The sequence below is a fragment of the Opisthocomus hoazin genome, chromosome 1 (genome assembly GCF_030867145.1).
Source record: "Opisthocomus hoazin isolate bOpiHoa1 chromosome 1, bOpiHoa1.hap1, whole genome shotgun sequence".
Lineage (NCBI taxonomy): Eukaryota > Metazoa > Chordata > Aves > Opisthocomiformes > Opisthocomidae > Opisthocomus > Opisthocomus hoazin.
Window position 1 is genome coordinate 123,571,568 of NC_134414.1, and position 17,524 is coordinate 123,589,091.

The following is a 17,524-nucleotide window of genomic DNA, read 5'->3' on the forward strand; positions in this document are numbered from 1 at the left end:
TTACATGAGCACGGGCTGACATTCCCTGCCAGGGGAAGTTTGGGGTCACCCTGCTCCTCATGGTGGCTGGTGCTTGGTGGCGTTCCAAGTTCTCCAGCTGCCTCAAGCTGTAGCGTCTCATGAAAGCTTGCAAGCTTTCAAGGTGGTGGGTGTTTGGGGTTTTTGGGGGGTTTGTTTTCATTTCAGTACTGTTGTTACATAGATCTGTGCCCTAAAATCGCTTCTTTTTTTTGTTTTTCTTATTCTGATAAATTTTGAAGTTTTACTGATCGTGTTCTTCAACTCTCCCTTGTGTTTTATTTGTGTAACTTCACATCCGTCTTCGTTTCAGTTTTTCTCTACTTTGTGCCCTGCAGTACTTTTTTGAAAAGCAATGTGAAGCATGCGGATCTTGAAAAGTAGCAAAATATGAGGTGTTTATTGATAAGACAATATATTCTGCTCCAGATGTTCAGTACTTGCCAGTGTAAAGTATTTCAGATTTGACAAACCAGTAATTTTAAAGGAAGATGAGACTAACCTATGTATATGGATAAAAACTCAAATAGAATCACAGAATCACAGAATAGTGAATCATAGTCAGTAAGGGGAGGGCAAAACTGTTGAGATATGCCTGAATGATAGAATTAGCCATGAGTTTCAAATGAGGCTCAGTTTGCTTGTGAAAGCTATAATGCTGTAATTTTTGAATAAGGGTATTTCTTTTCTTTTCTCTCCTCCTCCAACTCCCCCCCCGCCTTTTTCCCCGTCCTCATATGATGATACTGTACTGTGAGTTTGTCATGACCACAGTTTTCTTACTGTAAGAAAATTACTTAAACCATGATAGTTGCTACCTTCTGTGAACAAAAATAAGTGAGATTTATAAATACAAACCCACAAACAAACCCCTTTATATTAATGTGTTGGGTGCTTATGAGTATCTGCTGTCCTGCACTGATAAGATGAATTAGCATTCCTGCTTAGCTGTCTGCATACTTAATTTTCTTTGAAAAAGGTACACAAAAGAATTTTGAAAGACATTTTTTGTGGTGGAAAGTTTGAAAGGATAGTTATGATTTGAGTTAGTGAGAGAGAAGTAAAATTAGATGTAGACTAAAATTCCAATTGATAGCAATGACCGGTAATTCTAGAACAGGCCAATTTTATTTGACTTTTCCAGACAGCTGCTCTTTGGCTTTCAGAGCAAATTTAGCAATTTTCAGATAAAATCATTTTTGTTAGCTGAAGGCAAAGGTGGTGGCTAAAATTATAGCTTAGTTTGCAGCCCTTACGACGAACAGGCTGCTGTCTGTCTGTCCATAATTACTCCAAGAGGATTGTGCCACCTTTAATAGCAGTTTATTTTGTTGAAATACATGGAGTTTATAATTTTTTTATAGCATATTGGAGTTCTGTTTCATGAAATTTTTATTAGATTTCATTTAGCTTGTGGAATGGAGACTTGAAAATGTCTTTAGCTAAAATGTAGTAGCTCTGTGTAATGTCAGCTTAGGGCTAGCTGTATCTTGGTTTTGGCTTTTGTGGTGTGTGGAAAGCACCCTTACTCTGAGTGTTGCAAGTGTTCATTGACGTTGTGCTTAGTCATCCACTGTTTTCAAAGCTATGGTGACCAGTTTTCTTCAGTGATTCTTCAAGTTGAGATATACTAGACACTGATACGCTAATGAAGGCAGTATGCTAATATGTTACAATTAATACCATATTTCCTTTCCTTGCATCATTCCAAGTAGGGAATGATGGGTTGTTGGCTGATTGGGTAATCTCGCCATGTTCTATCAGGAAGCATGCCCGCAAAGTTTACAAAGGTCATACTTGTTGTGGACCTGGCTAGTGCCAGAAATTTCCTAGCTGTCATTGAGGGCTTGGAATAAATGACATTTTACTAATACATGGAAACATATCTATATAAAAATAAAGATTCTTTTCCCCCATAAAGGTGTTGAGTAGAATAATGTTGATAATACCTTTGCCCTTTAATTCTGCCTCTTTTTTTTTTTTTTTCTTTTTTTTGAAAAGAGACACCTTCTGACCGTGTGAAGATAAGGGTTTAAACATCCTTTCCTCCTAGTTTGGAACAACTTTCACTATCTAGAACACTTATTTACAATAGATGACACTGGGGAATAATTTTGTGGAGTTTACAGTCAGTCAATTGCGCATAGTAAATGGAAGAAAACCAGGAGGAGAAATAAAAGAAAAGATGCAAATGGTGGTCTAACCAAGAGTTGTATGATCTGCAGGGGGAAATTAGGTTTGATTTCCAATAAGTAAGGTATTAAAGTATCAAGTATAACCATTAGAACTGAATAGTGACATATTGGTGAGACGAACAGCAAAACAGAAGTATTCATTAGAAATGGAAAGGTATGGGAGAGATGTAAAGAGTGAAAGAAGAAGAGAATGGAGTAGAAAGTCTCCTGAAGCCTTATCTGCTGACCGTGAAGTGTTTCACTGAAGAACATTTGCCTTTATCATACCTGACTCCATGTTAGTTCATTAGTTCCTTTGGTTCTAAGAAAAAGTATGAACAGAATTATGTGGGGAAAAATAATCAATGTAAGAACTGTAGAACTGGGTGAAGAGGAGAGAAACATTTTTTGAGATGTCTGCAGTTGTGTGGAATGTGGAGAGTTTTTTGCACTGATGATCACAAGGTGCACCACTTTCTCTTGTTAGAGGTGCCTTTGGAGGAAAAACAAAACTTCATGTGCAAAGCCCAGGGTGGTATTTTGCTTAGATGTGAGTACCAGAAGTATGAGTTTGGTTCAGGGTGTTAAGTAGCTTTTAATGCAAGAATCCAGAAAGAAAACAACAGCCAGTGATGTGGCAGAACCTCGACAGAAAGTGGAACGAGCGTATTCCACCACTGTTTTTGAAGCAGGATGGTATGCACTGTTCCTCCCCAAACCTTTTCCTATCTGAGTCTTCAGGCCTGCTTGGGAAGCCTACCAGATAAATAGTTGCAGTAGTGTGGCCTAAGTGGTACAATGTGGGGGTGGCCAAAAATTAAGAGCTTGCATAAAGGGAAAGATAATAAACTTGTCAAAGAATGACGTAGTCATTGGAAGACTTTTTTTTTTTTCCCCTAATTGTTAGTTTGAGAAGTCAATGTATAAGGTTTTATTTCAATTAGCAGGTTAGTGAAGTTACAGTTCAAGTGAACTTTTGTGTGGAGGTTGGTGTTTCTAAGGCAGATTGCTTGACACAGTTGGGAGCGGGAAGAAAATTTCTACGTTGTCCTTGTTGGCTTTCAGTGCAGTCTTGATAGGATGGATGATAAGTAGCACCATGGTACTACCAGCACAGTTGCTAACACTGCTTCAGGCACCTCCTTCCCTGGCCTTAATTTACTGTTTGCTTGTTCTGTTGTTGGATACAAGTCATCCATCACTACACATGTGCCTGCTTTTAACGGTCACTTCTTGTGGTCGTGCGCTTTTGATGCTGCACCTGTGTTCAACCAGCTCAGCACAGACTCTCATTTGAAAAGGGTCCCAAAGATAACACTGCTGCCTCAGCTCAGCCACTACTTAAACTGGCACTTGCTTTGTGAAGTGCTTGGCGTGTTATACCATTTGTGTACAGGCTCTTCCGATGAAGTAAACAGATTATCTCCCAGTGCACTCCAAAAGCACGTATGGAAGAGTGAAGTTTACTGAAGGTCTTTGAACCATGGAGATGTGCCTCAGAGGTCTCGGTGGGATGCGTAAACGTGTAGAAAACCAAGCTGGAAACAAGGTATTAGGAAAAGCTATTCAGCACACACAGTTGTTTCCCTGAAGTTGGGAGTACCTTCCCTGCTTGCAACCTTTTTCAAGTGTAGATCACTCATGTTAAATATATAGCAGGGAACATCTTGTGTTAAGTAGAGATATGAACCTGAACAGAAGAAGAGGTCAAGCGTGGAAATAAATTCCGGTCTGTACTGGATGACTGAGAAGTTCCTTTTCTCTTGCTCCCTCTTGTTTGGAGAGGCGGTGCTTGAATTCACTTCAGAAATGAAGAAAAGAAAAATACAGCTAGTTTGTATGGGTGTTTTGTTTTTTCAAGAAAAAAAGAAAAAAAAAATCAACTTTTAAAATTCACATTAACATCTGGAAGTGGGTAGCTCAACCTTGTGGTCATCTGCATCATCCCATTATCTTTTCCTGATCAGAATATGGAATATTAAGTGTTGCGATGTCCACATTATACTTGAATTTTTATAAATGTTCTTGCCTCTTATAGTATGTGAGTGATAAACAAACTATTTGGGATGGTTTAATCTAGCCTCATAGTTCGTCAGTACACTTAGTTGTGTGGACCACTTCTGGAAAAGAAGATTGATGCTTCCACAGATTAAGGCGTCTTCCCAGTTCTCCAGTCCTTTGGTGTACTTTGTGGCCACAGCAGCAAGTGTGTTCTGGTTATCATTGAGTGGTTCAAAGATGCAACCCGGTGTAAAGTGTCCATTTCAAAAACTGTAGATCCACAGTAAGCTTTGTTTAGCTAGATTGTGTGTGTTTGTGGAAGGGATTAATAATAGGTTTCTGTTTTTTCTTGGAAGTCATTGGTAAGTAAAAGGCTAAATCTATTTTGATTTCACTTGGGTTAGCTTAGTGGGTGTCAAATGTTACACAATACTTGACATATCCACTGCTGTTAAGTTGGCCATGGCAAAGGGATTACCCGATAATGAATGGCCAAGCTCTTTAGCCATTTAAAGGGAATCGTGCCGAGTCCTTGCCCTGGTGATACTCTCTTTCCTGACCAGCACCTTCTTGTGACAGTTTGTGTTTGGATGTGGAAAACTCCATGCAGATGTGCAAGCACTGGTTCGACAGTTCTGTGTTCAGCTTCTACCTTGCTAATTGTTTTCGTGGGATTATTTGGATTGTGTAGAGAGTTTTTTCCAAATCCCCTTTATTACTGAAGTTATTGTTGCCAGCAGGAATAAGATTAAAGGTGCTTAAGTCTGTAGAGTTGTTTCTAATTTGTACGTGTCGTTTCAGTGGCATTTGAACAGAACTCTGTCTCTTCCCCTCCCTGCTCCCCTGTGGTACTGTGCTTGAGTTAAGGCTGAGAAGGCAAGCTATTGGAAGAAAATTCATTTTGTTCCCTAATTATTATGCTGGCACTTGGGAGATAATTTTTCCCTTCATGCACTGCCAATTAATATGCAAATGAGCTGATAAATATTTATACCATGATTTAAATTATGCAGGGAGCGCTTTCAGTGTACTCTGCAAATGAATTGTTCATGGACTTCAAAGTGCTGGCTGCTGTGCTAACGAGGGGAGATTTGCATAAGGCCCTAATCAGGCGCATACTGATTAAGCTTCATTATGGAAACTGCCAGCTGCAATCTTTGTTTCTATTTTATTACAAAAAGGGGAACTTTTCACGCTTCAGTCGCCTTGACAATGTCAGACACAGCTAGTAGGAGAGACTAAAACTCCACAGAGCAACTGAAGTTTCCCTGTTCAGTTGAAGATTGCTATGGTGTAACTGAAGTTGTATTTCTCCTCTCACCTCCCCACTCCCTTTCGTGTTTGGTTGAGAGCAGTAGTGTAGATTTGATAGAAATTGCCATTCTCCCTTTCCTTGGACTGTCTGAACCTGTAGAGGATACCACAGCAATGCTGGACTGCAGCGACTACGTTCTAGGTGGGTACCAGCTCAGCTCTTTCTTATGAGCGTTTAATATGGAAATAGAGGCTGTGAGGTTGACTATGCATAGAGGCTTAATCACATATGCAGAGGCTAGAGAAGGTATTTGTAAGGCTGAAGCTCACCAGTGAATCGGCAGCAAGTAGCTGCCTGGTAGATAGATAGATCGATCTGTACCAGGGAAATACACAGTTTGTTTGTGGTTTTTTCATTCTTCTTTCCCTTGCTCTGGGAGAATTTTTCCTCTGCACTGGAGAGATTTGCTGCTAAGCTTGGATAATGTTAATACAGACCTTTTGCTTTTAGGATTTCAATCTGAGAAGCATTTGACTTCAAACAAACATTGGACTTGACTTGTACATCTGTGTGTTATGAATTTTAAAGCATTAAAATGAGTGAGAATCCCGGTCTCAAAGAATTTAGTAGCTGTATTGAGCAATTCCCCAATAGAATGTATATTATATCTGTGTATTTTTAATGTAATAGCAAGGTTCTCCATGCAGAATAGAAAATAAGGTGGAGTGCACAGTGGTTGCCATTGATACCACTGCAAGCTGTGCCTAAGGTTACTGGGAATAATGTATTTCCTGCGCTGAGATTCCATCAGGACTGCAGAACAGACATACCATAATTTCTTCTTCATGTCTTTGAAAGTTGTTATAAATAACGGATCATCCCAATTTTCAATAAGTTTTATTTATTTTCAAAGCTCTTTACCCAAAGCTCAATGTATACATTTTTAAAATTATTATTCTTTTGATTCCGTTATATAAGTTCATGTAAGAACTTCTATGTCAAAGTAAGAGAATATCTTTTTGGTTGGTAAATTTTAAAGCAGACATCTGAATATTTGTTTCTGAGTATGAACTGCTTTTTTGAAAATGAATTTCTAGAGAATTCTTGGCATGTTTTCACTCATTGAACTTTGGTTTTTCAGTACGCGTCAGTGAATCATTTTTGCTGATGCTGATGAAGTATTAGGCAGTTTCACTTTAACAGGTGAAAGGAAATAGTTAATGATATATTCCATGTTACAATTTTCTGTGTTTTACTAGCTATATAGAGTCCCTAATACTCCAGGTTGGTCCAGTGTCCGCTTCTTCTTTCTTCTTAATACCTCTTGAAACGTTACTGAGGGTGTGTGAAAGCCTGGCACAGCATTGCCTGGCGACACCCTCAGCCCTGCTAGCGGAGTAGCAGTACTGAATGTATTCACTCCTGAGAGTTTGATTTCAATCATGCACCTGCTGCTTTCGATCCTTCTTTCTGTGGAGTTTGTTTTTAGATAATGTTGGCAGAAGTTGTAGCCCAGGGCCTTTATTTAAAACCCGAGTAAAGTCTGAAGGAAAAAGAAAAGGTGAGGGCATTATGGTTTGGCTTTTTTAGCCCGCTTCATTTGTTTGTTCTTTTAACTTTAAAGCAGAAAATGTATGAGCGTGCATAAACCAAATAATCTTTTTATTTAACATATAATGAATCCATAGATTTAGTATCCTGCGGATATGTGTCTGTTTTGCTGGTAGCAGTTTTGTGCTTCAGATGCATGTCATACCATTTGCAATGGAAATAGCAGCATTGTTCTTGATGCTTTACAGGCAGAAGGCCCACAGATTGAACAAGAAATAGTCAGCTGGTGAAATAATGGATGCTACCCTTCATTTGAACCTGAGCAGTACCAGAAAGATGTTTCTTCATGCAACTTGCTGCTTTTTTGCAATAGCACTGTTTGAGGTCTTTGTTAGGGGTGAATCTTTACAATAAAATATCCTTCATTTAGACAGGATTTTAGTAGTTGAGTAAGCTTTATGTCTAGTACCTAGTAAACACTGAAAACCTGTTTTAAAGTGATTTATTTTGCAGCATAGCCTGACAGAAAAAGTCTTTATGAAGACGTCTGTACAGTTATAACTTTGTTCTGAGTAAACTTGCTGGTCATGCAGGAAGGTTTGTGTGTGAGCCTCCTCATACAGAGGGAACAGTCACTACCTTGCTTGGAGTTCTGTACACGGAACAGTTGTGTCCCCTCTCAGTGTTTAGCTTGTTTATTTTGCCATTAGTATCCTGCAGGGAGGGTCCAATACTTCAGTTTCTGCAACAAACTAGCACAGGAGGCCCTGTGTTGTATTTCTAGCAAGAGCTTTCTGGAGTGGTCCAGGGAACGAATCCCGTGTTACTGAGAAACGATCTTCTCAACCTGTGCTCTTCCCTTCTGTGGTCAGTGCTGTCACGAGTTCAGGCTATCCTTGTGCCCTGAACTTAAAAAATACACCCTATGTCCAATAGCCCAATGAGTTAGCCTAGTTTCCACAACCAAATGTATTGGACTTCTGAGACCTCTTTGCTCATTTTCCTGTTGGGTGAGGACTCTTTGTGGTTGTGCCCAAAGCGAAGTCTTCCATTCAGTGTGCTCTGAACCTAAACTAATTTCAGTAGCCAGCTGTGTGTTGAGGAACGAACTAGGGCTGTTTATCAAATGAGTGTTGCCTATAATCACTTTAAATAAATATGCTGTTGCCACAACAATAAACTCAATTTAAGGTACACACGACTTCTAGATAGAAACATACTTTATATTTGTTTTACACACAGATCTGTCGGTGGGGAGGGGCACATCAACTGCAAACATTTCTGTGCAGTCAGTGGAACCCATGTTCTGTGTCTAGAGTGTGGATCGTAGTATCCAAATGTGGAAAATGACAAAATAAGAGGCCAGGAAGCAATAGGTTCTGTATCTGCAGCCTCAGCAGAGCTCTGTCTTTCAAGACTATGAACTCGTAGCGTGAATCTGCGAAGCAGAGGTTGGGAAAAATGGGGCAAAATTTGCAGCCTTTTGCTGAAGCGTGGGTCAGCAGCACTCCGCTGGAAAGTTTCTCCTCACTTACTCCCACTTTCAAAAAGCAGTTTAACACATCTGCCTTTATACTAAGAGTAACGTTGATAGTTCAGAACTCTTTTACATGTGTCTGACATTTGAAAGATTTAGACATAGGAACTTTCTGAGAAGAGCTGAGGCTCTGGAGATGTTAACTTGTCAGGGGAAGACTCCTGTTTGTTACAGGCCTCTGGGTTTTCCAGACCCTACTGGGTTCAACTGCAACAGCTGTTTATGTGGAAAATTACATTTGTTTTAAAAATACTGACACGTCTTAAATTGTGTTTCCTCACTGCTTATTGGAGTTTTTCCAAGGTTGATGTCTCTTACCTTTTCTCTCACACATCCTGCATTTCTAACTAGTTCTCTCCTCTTCCCACCTTGTACTCCCAGCCAGGCTTCATTGTGACTTCTGTTTTCATTCAGGCCCTGTCCACATGCTTTGTTCCTCCTGGCTTGTGCTGGTGTTTCTCTGCTGCTGTGGCCTCTGGTTCCGATAGCCTGAGCGTGGCACTGGTCTCTCGGGCTGTAGCAGGTGATAGTGCACGGCAATAGTCCGGCTTCTCACTTCCAACTCTCATAGACTGCCAAGCAGTGAAGTGTCTGGATGTTCTTGGAAATATCTGGGGGAAAGATGCAGCAGTTAATGCTGTTACTGTATTCTTCTTCAGCCTGTTGGTATTTTGGAAATCACTGCTTTGATGAAAGTGTGTGAAAGAGATAACCTTTTAAGCGCCTAGCAAGAGAATAACCTGGAGTAAAGGGTTTATTTTGAGCTCATTGCACTTGCATTTAACCACTTATGGGAATGGAAGAATGTGCTTAAGGATTTGCTTACGCTTCATTTTATGAACTGGTCTGTCTTGAGATTCTTTTTGTAATTTTGGTTTGTGATAATGTGGCACACTGAGGTCGGTAGCAAGGAATGAGGAGGTAATAAGCTGGGGAGCTGATGCTGTACACAGAACATCTGTATAGATTCCTATATAAGGAAACTATATTCTCTGTCTGCCATCCGGAGAGGCCCTCTGCATTGCACTATATTCAGCTGACAAGCTTTGAAACCAAGAGCAGACTCTTCAGTAGATTCATCCAGAGGGAGAAGGAAAAGGAATTATTTTGTATTTGTATGGTTTTGCATTCATATATAGGAAACATAAAATAACTTTGTATCACTGACATTCCTGTAAAAAAAAAAAAAGTGGTATTAGAACAATGACATCTATTTAATGATAATGATTGAATTTCCTTTCTCTTATGGGGGGGAAAACAATACAAGAATAATGTAGGCCATGGTGGTCAGACTTAATGTTTTTGAATCTTGATGTACTCATTGTTTCCCCCCCTGCCCCATTTTTGCTGCTGTGACTTTCATTGTACTGAAAATTAAGGTCTTACCTATCTTTGCCCTCCAGCATCCTGTCTTTTATTCCCTCAACACCATGTTTTCATGTATGGGAATAATGACATACAAAATTTTGAAACAATATTTATCTGGAAGATTCGGTATTGTATTCTGGTTCTGATCATTCTTTTCATGTTATAAGCTGAATTAGGGTAAAGTACATGTCAAATTCCTGATGTTCTGTACTTCCCTTGGACAAGATGGTATGAATAATTCAGAGGTTTTTTGCTGTATTAATTTATCATTATTTTTGTTTTAATGCAGACTCAAGAATGAACAATCCGTCAGAAACCAGTAAACCATCGATGGAGAGTGGGGATGGGAACACAGGTAAGAAATGATGAAATGCTGCACATATATTTTCTGGTGGAATTGATTGGATATTAAAAGCAAAATTTCTTTACCAGTTTACAGGAATTAAAAAAAAAAAAAAAAAAAGAAAACTATGCACACCTACTGTTTTTAGAGACTTGGGAACATTTTTGTCTTGTCATTAACCCTACTGTATGCAGGGCATTATTCACACCTACTGTATCGGAGAACTACCCGCACTTTGTATATAAGATTCCCCTTCCCTGCTTCTTCTGTCTGTAATGTTTCTGTTATTACGGAAGGTATAGTGACACTAGCTCTCCCTAAGCGGTCTCATTTTTTCCTGGCAGAACATACCTTTGGCACTTCAAACTTTGTCATTTATTTTGGGGTTGCCACTGGTTGTTCTTTTTTCCATTTTAGACTTCATTCAAGCTCTCGCAACAGTTACCAAGAACAAGGCAAAGGGAGACAGCATCATTTCTCAACATTAAAAAAAAAAAAGTTAGCTGGCTTTTCTGTAGTTTAATTATGTATTAGAATAGAACCTTGAAATTTGCCTGGGGAAGAATAGCCTTTGTGTCAGGGCCAATGTGCCTTTTGGCACATCCTTAAGAGGTGGCCAAGTTCTAAGTCATTGAAGAAGCTTGTTAAGCCACTATAACTCAATCATGCTATCTCATGCTTTAATTACTTTCTGGAGGTAATTTAATGTTCATTTTAGAAGCATGAGAAATGACAGTTCTGAATGGAAAGTAAATAGTTCAACCTAACTCAGAATCTGCTCTGAGCTCAGAATAGCATTTCAGAAGAGAAAATTTCAATGGGAAGGATCTTGTTCTTCTTACTTTAAGAGAAGTCTAGTTACCTTGTACGAGGAAAATTATTTTTCCTCCTCTTGGTTCAATAAGAGTTTTATTTTAAACTCGGGCATTGTGATGAAATTAACAATATATTTCATTTTGTGCTGCTGCCTACTCATTCTTTGTGCAAGGCTTTAATACAGCTAAGAGTGAATGTTCCTGGTTCTGATCTGAGCGGCTGGATGTTTTCTGCCAGTGCATGGGGTTAGTCAAAAGGGGTTCTGCTCATTTATTAATGTGTGTTTTGTTACTGGCTTCTCAGTTTTTATAATTTCCACTGTATTTGTAATAGGAGAGGTATCAATTCTTTTTATGTACGAAAATGATTTATTATGTATTTCATACCTGGTTTAGGATCATATAAAACATTATTTCAAAAAAATATATGGGCTGTACATATTTCATACTTATAAACAGCATCAAGACAGCAATGGTTTTAAATGTCCCTGTAGAATCCTTGTAGCTGGAGGGTGTGCGTAAAGTTCTGAGAAAATTCAGACTTCCTGCTCTGTATGACCGCAGTTCCCTGCGTATACTTTCTTCAAAGAGTGCATTCCCAATGCACTTCCTTAGGTGCAGCTTCAACTAGCAGTTTCACCTAAACCGAGCTCTTGAAGAGGAGGACTTGGTTTATTCAAAGGTAGTCCATTGTCACAGAAATACTGCATCTGCTTCAGCAGAACCCTGGCTCTGCTCTCCTAGGTAAATAGTTTGTCAGTGTGAAGGTGGTGGTCATGGTATAAAGAAATTGATGGATTGTAAAGCTGCATGTAGGTTCTTTCATCACAAAAGGGTATACAATGTCTGTATTTTTTTTTTTACTCTAATGCTAAGGTGACTCTTACTGGTGTTTGGACCTTTTGCAAACATTGCTTCCGTACTTTAAATATTCCCAGTCATTCCTTTCAGTTTTATTTCTTGGCTTTTTTAAATGATGCAGACTAATCTCGAATTTTTGAGGACGCTTTGTTCTGCAGTCATTGTTTTGTTTTTCAGTATAGTGCTCATAAACCACTGGAGGTAGTGATTAATGGCATTTGTGACGTTCTTTGGGGGGTCAAGCATCAGTTGCGTTAGTCAACTGGCAGATGTTAAACCCTGAAAGAAGTACTCACGGAATGTAATTTTAGGCTGCTGATCAGGGTACTTAGATTATGGTTCTGGGCTCTGTGCATACTCAGTGAAAAGAAGTGAGCTTTCAGCTCAGATGCTAAGGAACTGGAAGTGCTGTTGATTGTGGACCATAGGCTCTGAAGCAAAACTCGTGAAGATGATTTTTGTAAACAGTCCTTATTTTTGTAACTTTCTGTAACTGTCTATTTTCCAGTGACATTTGTAAATCACTTGAGTCTGCTGTGTAAGCACTACTAGTCTATCTTTTGAACCTCAGTGAATATTTATTTGGATCATTCCTGTTTTACAGTGTACTAAGCTGATACAACTTGAAAATTTTAAGGGAAGTTACTGTAGGGTATAGAATTTACATTTGGCAGAGTTAGTGTTCTTAGGGGGGGAAAAAAAAAAGGTTGCCACTGGTAAAAATGACTTAGCAACAGTAGTTCTCTGAGCTAACAGCAAAGTTTCATGGAAGTTAGCAGATCAGGGTTTTGTATTTCTAACTCTGACTATTTAGGGAACATAGTAAAGTCCCCTGAATACATTGCTCACAATAAAGTGCCTGAAACAGTTTTTAATTTCAAAGTTTTTGTGCGAACTGGACTCCCCTTTTAAGCATCTGAAAAAGCAACCCATATTTTGGATGGATTAAAAACAACAACAAAAGTCTTAAGTACAAGAGTTGTTGGATGGCTGTTTTCACAAGAACATGAACTGATCAACTTGTTGCCAGTATTGCAGAATGACACAAATCTTTTCCAGCCTTCAGCTGTGGGTAGACAGTCTAATTAGTATCTACTGGAAAAAAGAGAGAGTGTCTTACAGTAAATGGATAGCCCTTTTGGTTTCCTTTTTATAGGTTGCAGCATAATTTTTTCCAAACCAACTCAACCTTTTTTGTTTGTTTAATGCATATTCCGTTTTAAAAGCCGTGTGAATGCAATACTATGAAAGCCAAGGTTATAATGCCTATGGAAACGGTAGTATTATGACATGCATTGACATAGCAGCAAAATAATAATTTTTGTAGATGTAGTATTTGAAAGGATTCTAAGGATTCTTGTTTGCATTCCTTCATTTACAGAGATTGATTTTGCAGTTTCCATAAGAAGAAGGTCTATAAGAAAGCGGGAGAGGGACCACGAAATATTTTTAACTGCTAAAATTCTGGGCAAATATCAATGCTAAACTTCTTAGTAGTAATGTGGACAAGGAATCAACAATTTCTGAGTATTGGGGATACATCTCTCTCTTTCTCTCAACACACACATATGCAGAGAGAGAGAAATGGAGAAGCATACTGCTGGAAGATGTCTCCCAGAGCACAGTGCAGATACCCAGCCAAGTTAGTTTTGAAATCTTCCTTCTCCTTGTTTGCCTTCCCTTCCTGAGTCTTTTCTTGCACCTTACTCCTCATCTCATGAGACCTGTAGTTCCTCACTCCTCTTCTTTTGCAGTTTGTAAACTCAGACTAAAGTCTGATGATTATGATCGTGGATTTTGAGAGTATGTTCTTCTCCTGACTGCAGGTGCAATGTTAACCTTGTCTGCTCCATTTTTTCATGCTTTTACCCTCTGCAGGTACAATTCCAAAACAGCATAAACTAATCAATGTTCAGGGTGTCCTGGTACTTAGTGTTCAGTTCCTTTCCCTGGAGTGGCACTGAGTGAGATGGCTCAAAGATTTGGTTTGGCCGATAATTAATCGTGCTTGGTATTAGTCTTCATCCAGACCAACTCTGTGAAGTAGCTAACCACATGGCTGAATTTATGCCAGAATTTAAACGTGCCTAGGTTGCATTGGACTTGGGCTATAAGGGTGAAATTTCATCCTACAGCTTGATTCAGTTTTAACAACTTGCTGGGTGTGGGGGAGGCTCGTTTCCCTACTACCATGTCTCTGACCTCCCCTGCTTTGCATTATCTGCTGCTTGCTGGGGCCTAAGGTAAGTTAATTCATCTTACAACTGGCAGAAAACTAGCTTGGCCAAAACCAAAAAGGTAACAGTTCACATGAATAGTTTTTTACTCAGAAAGGTGAATTGGCTTAGTGCTGTGTTCGTGAACTACCAGAAGGGGCAGGATGGGGACGGTGTAGCTGGAACCAAGAAGAAAGGGTAGATGGGAGATTGAGTGTCCACTCCTGGGTTTTTGGTGTCGGTGAGCTGTTAGATCAGCTTTAGCAGTTTTGGGAGCCAGGATGGAGATGGACAAGACATAAATACTTGGGATTGTTAAAATCACAATATATGTGATTGCATCTGCCATGTCTATTAATCACCGTGGGGTTCTTTTGCATTTAACTGTTATCTTCAGCAGAAGTGGCGTTCTGGTCCTTTGATGTCCTTACAACGTGCTGACCTTCTGCTTCTGACAGCTCGATTTTCCAGTCTCCTTATCAAATTTCGAGGATTCCACAGGAAAGGTGTCACATCCCTATGAGCACCTTAAGAGCAAAGCCCCTCATGTGCTCGACTCAGTTAATTTTCTCTGCTGTTCTTTGGAAGACATAGGCATCCTGTGATAAATGCAAGCAACCTGGGTAGCATTCCTTCCAAAACTAAGACTGTATCCGAAGGGGAAGGGACACTGTACTTCCAAACATGAAAGAAATCTTAAGATGCAAGTAGAACAGAGAGTGAACAGGTGTGGTTTGGGTGTGGTTTTTTTTTTTCTCCAAGTGGTTTTGGGAGGCATGGGGAGAGGCAGTTGGAGTCCTTCAAGGTTGAATTTAAAGAAAACCTTGGTTTTTGTCAGTACCTGTCTAAACTCTTTTTTTGGACCCGTGGAGATTTTAAGCTCAGTCTTGGAATTTGCTTTGTTCAAAACTATCAACCCTAGGAGGCTCATTTCAAATTTGCATATTAAGAGTCAGCAGAAGTGCTAACTGGGGCATTTCTTCTGCACACATATACAGCAGTGCTCTTTTAATATGGTATCGTGATTTGAGGCTCATTTTGGAAGACAGTTAACTAGAACAGCTTTACCTATTTATTTAAGGTGAGGCTTCCACCTAGTCCTCTCAGAGATGGGTAATTTTTTTGACCCCTGCAAGTTTCCAATTGTAATGAGGAATATCTGCCTCACAGTGGATTGTCTTATTTGTATTTTTTTTTCCCCTACTTGGGGGTCCCTGATCACAGGTTGAAAACTGATTCAAGGCATCTGCTTAAATGAGAAGGTGGTAGATGGTTTCCTTTGAAGCAGCTGTTTGTCAGGAATTGTTTTTATATATTTACCAAATCATCTTGTTTTTGTGTATTTACCAAATCATATTCCCACTCCCTCTGGCCTTCTGCATTGAGAGAATTCTGCAGTTTACTGGAAAGAATGGAAGTAGATGAGATTCTTCTATGTTTTTCCAGCAGACCTTATTATCTACCTTTCTTTGGAGAAATGCAACCAAGTTGCATTCATTCAAGATGCAAAATAATTTTGATTTAAAATGTGAGTATTTTTAACATGGCTGTGGATCTTTTGCTGCTCATACGTCTCTTAAGTCTGTAAACTGTGGCCCAAAGCATGAGAATTAAAAACTTGAGAGTAGACTAACTCTTCCCCCACAGCACCTCCACTAAAGATGCATCGAATGGCTGCCTTAAGTATACCTTACATGAGTGCTAGAAAGCTTGACTGTCTACATTGTATCTCTATTTAATTGAAGAGTGACTCCATCTTTGGAAATTTTATCCATGTAAGCTGTTTGTAGGGCAAAATAGCAATGTAAAATATTGGATAGTGTATTTTACTAATCAAATTTTAAGCCTGCTTGCTTTTGCAGAGGTTTCTAAGGAATAGCAAACCCCTGTTGTTGTTGAACAACTGTGACTGCCTTTTGCTTAGTAGATAACCTAGATTTTTATGGTGAAAAATGTAGACGATGGAAGGAATTTTGAAGTAGGAGTTAGTTGAACACCTGTCCATAGGCACTGAACAAAATCTGATTGTCGTGAAGAGTAAATATGCAAGTCTAAAGCTGGTTTTACTTCATTTCAGTCATGCAGTTTTTAAGATTGCATCATCTGTTGTAGAAATTCCACACAGTCTGATAGAGTCAGAGTCTCCCTTCTGGTTTTTAGCCGCTGTAGGTATTAATACCCAACATAGAAATTCAGCTGTTGATAATGTCTAATGTTGATTTTATCATCTCCCCACAGAATGATTCTTAAAAGTTTGTAGTTATAGTTCCTCTTGGCAGAAATCTGTGGTAGTTTCTTGTAGAGTTTTGGTGGGTTTTTTTTTTCCCTCCTTTTCACAACCAGATTATTTGGGGGTAGTTTGGGGGTTTTCATATCTTCTGAGCTGTTTAGGAAGAACACAACAACAATGTAGGAAAATAATTAGGTTTTATTTATATGAAAGTGGGTGAGAGCAAAAGCAAGCCCAGGCAGTTATCTTCCGTAATGAGAGCTCTGCACAAATATTCATGGAAATGTGGAGGTTATCTTTCATCAAAAGAGTAAAACTGTGGCCCATAACTGCTATGTATGTGTGGTACTTCTGTTTTTCATCAAGTATTATTTTACCTGTCTTTAATGAAATCTAACTCCATATGAGCCCTGTTCTTGCTAGTTTCTGAACATGACGATAATCTTCATCTGCTGGGTAGAGAATGTGTGGAGAGTAGAAACACAGTTTAACCTTAGCAGCTGCACCCATTTGGTTCTCAAACCGTGGTAGCCATTGATGGGGTAATAGTGTACAGAGAGTAGGTATCACAGAAACTAAGGAAAATAGGATGTTGATTTTGTTCAGCTGACAGATGTAGTATTACCAAAGTCTGGAAGTGACACTGCTGCTCCATCGCCCCTTTCAGTAGAAAACTTCAATTCTTGTTACTCTTAGAGTATTTTTCTACTATGTAGTATTGAGAGAATAGCAGGAGACTTAGGAATAGTAGTTCCTACTCCATTTCATAAAAGTAATAACTAATAGTTCTTAATATCTCTTTCTCCAGGCACGCAAACAAATGGCCTGGACTTTCAAAAGCAGCCTGTGCCTGTCGGAGGAGCAATCTCCACAGCCCAGGCCCAGGCCTTCCTTGGGCACCTTCATCAGGTAAGAGAAGACCCATTTCGGGAGACACGGAACACAGCTGTGCTTGTATGTTCTGTGTTCTCTCTTTCTGTGAATACTGGATAGCCATGTAAAGGAACATATGGGTAGACCACATGCTTGATAGCTTGAATGGGAAAAAGTTCTTATTGTGGCACTCACTTCTTTGCATTAGGCTGCAGAATACATCAAGATAGGATGAGGCCTATTTGGGGGAACTAGAAAGCCCCTTTTTGGGGACTTGAGAAT

General features: G+C 39.3%; 1 protein-coding gene across 7 annotated transcripts in view; it reads left to right on the forward strand.

The window, feature by feature from the left end:
* The window catches only part of POU2F1 (POU class 2 homeobox 1), a 108,775-nt gene that overhangs the window by 52,816 nt on the left and 38,435 nt on the right, over positions 1-17,524 (forward strand). For 5 of the 7 annotated variants that reach the window (XM_075434638.1, XM_075434599.1, XM_075434608.1 and 2 more), the window contains exons 2-3: positions 10,194-10,259; positions 17,178-17,278. In XM_075434638.1, coding sequence (XP_075290753.1) covers positions 10,194-10,259; positions 17,178-17,278 — 167 coding nt within the window. Of the gene's footprint in view, positions 1-5,510; positions 5,650-10,193; positions 10,260-17,177; positions 17,279-17,524 lie in introns of those variants that run through there. The other 2 variants (XM_075434590.1, XM_009943263.2) reach the window with 1 other exon arrangement.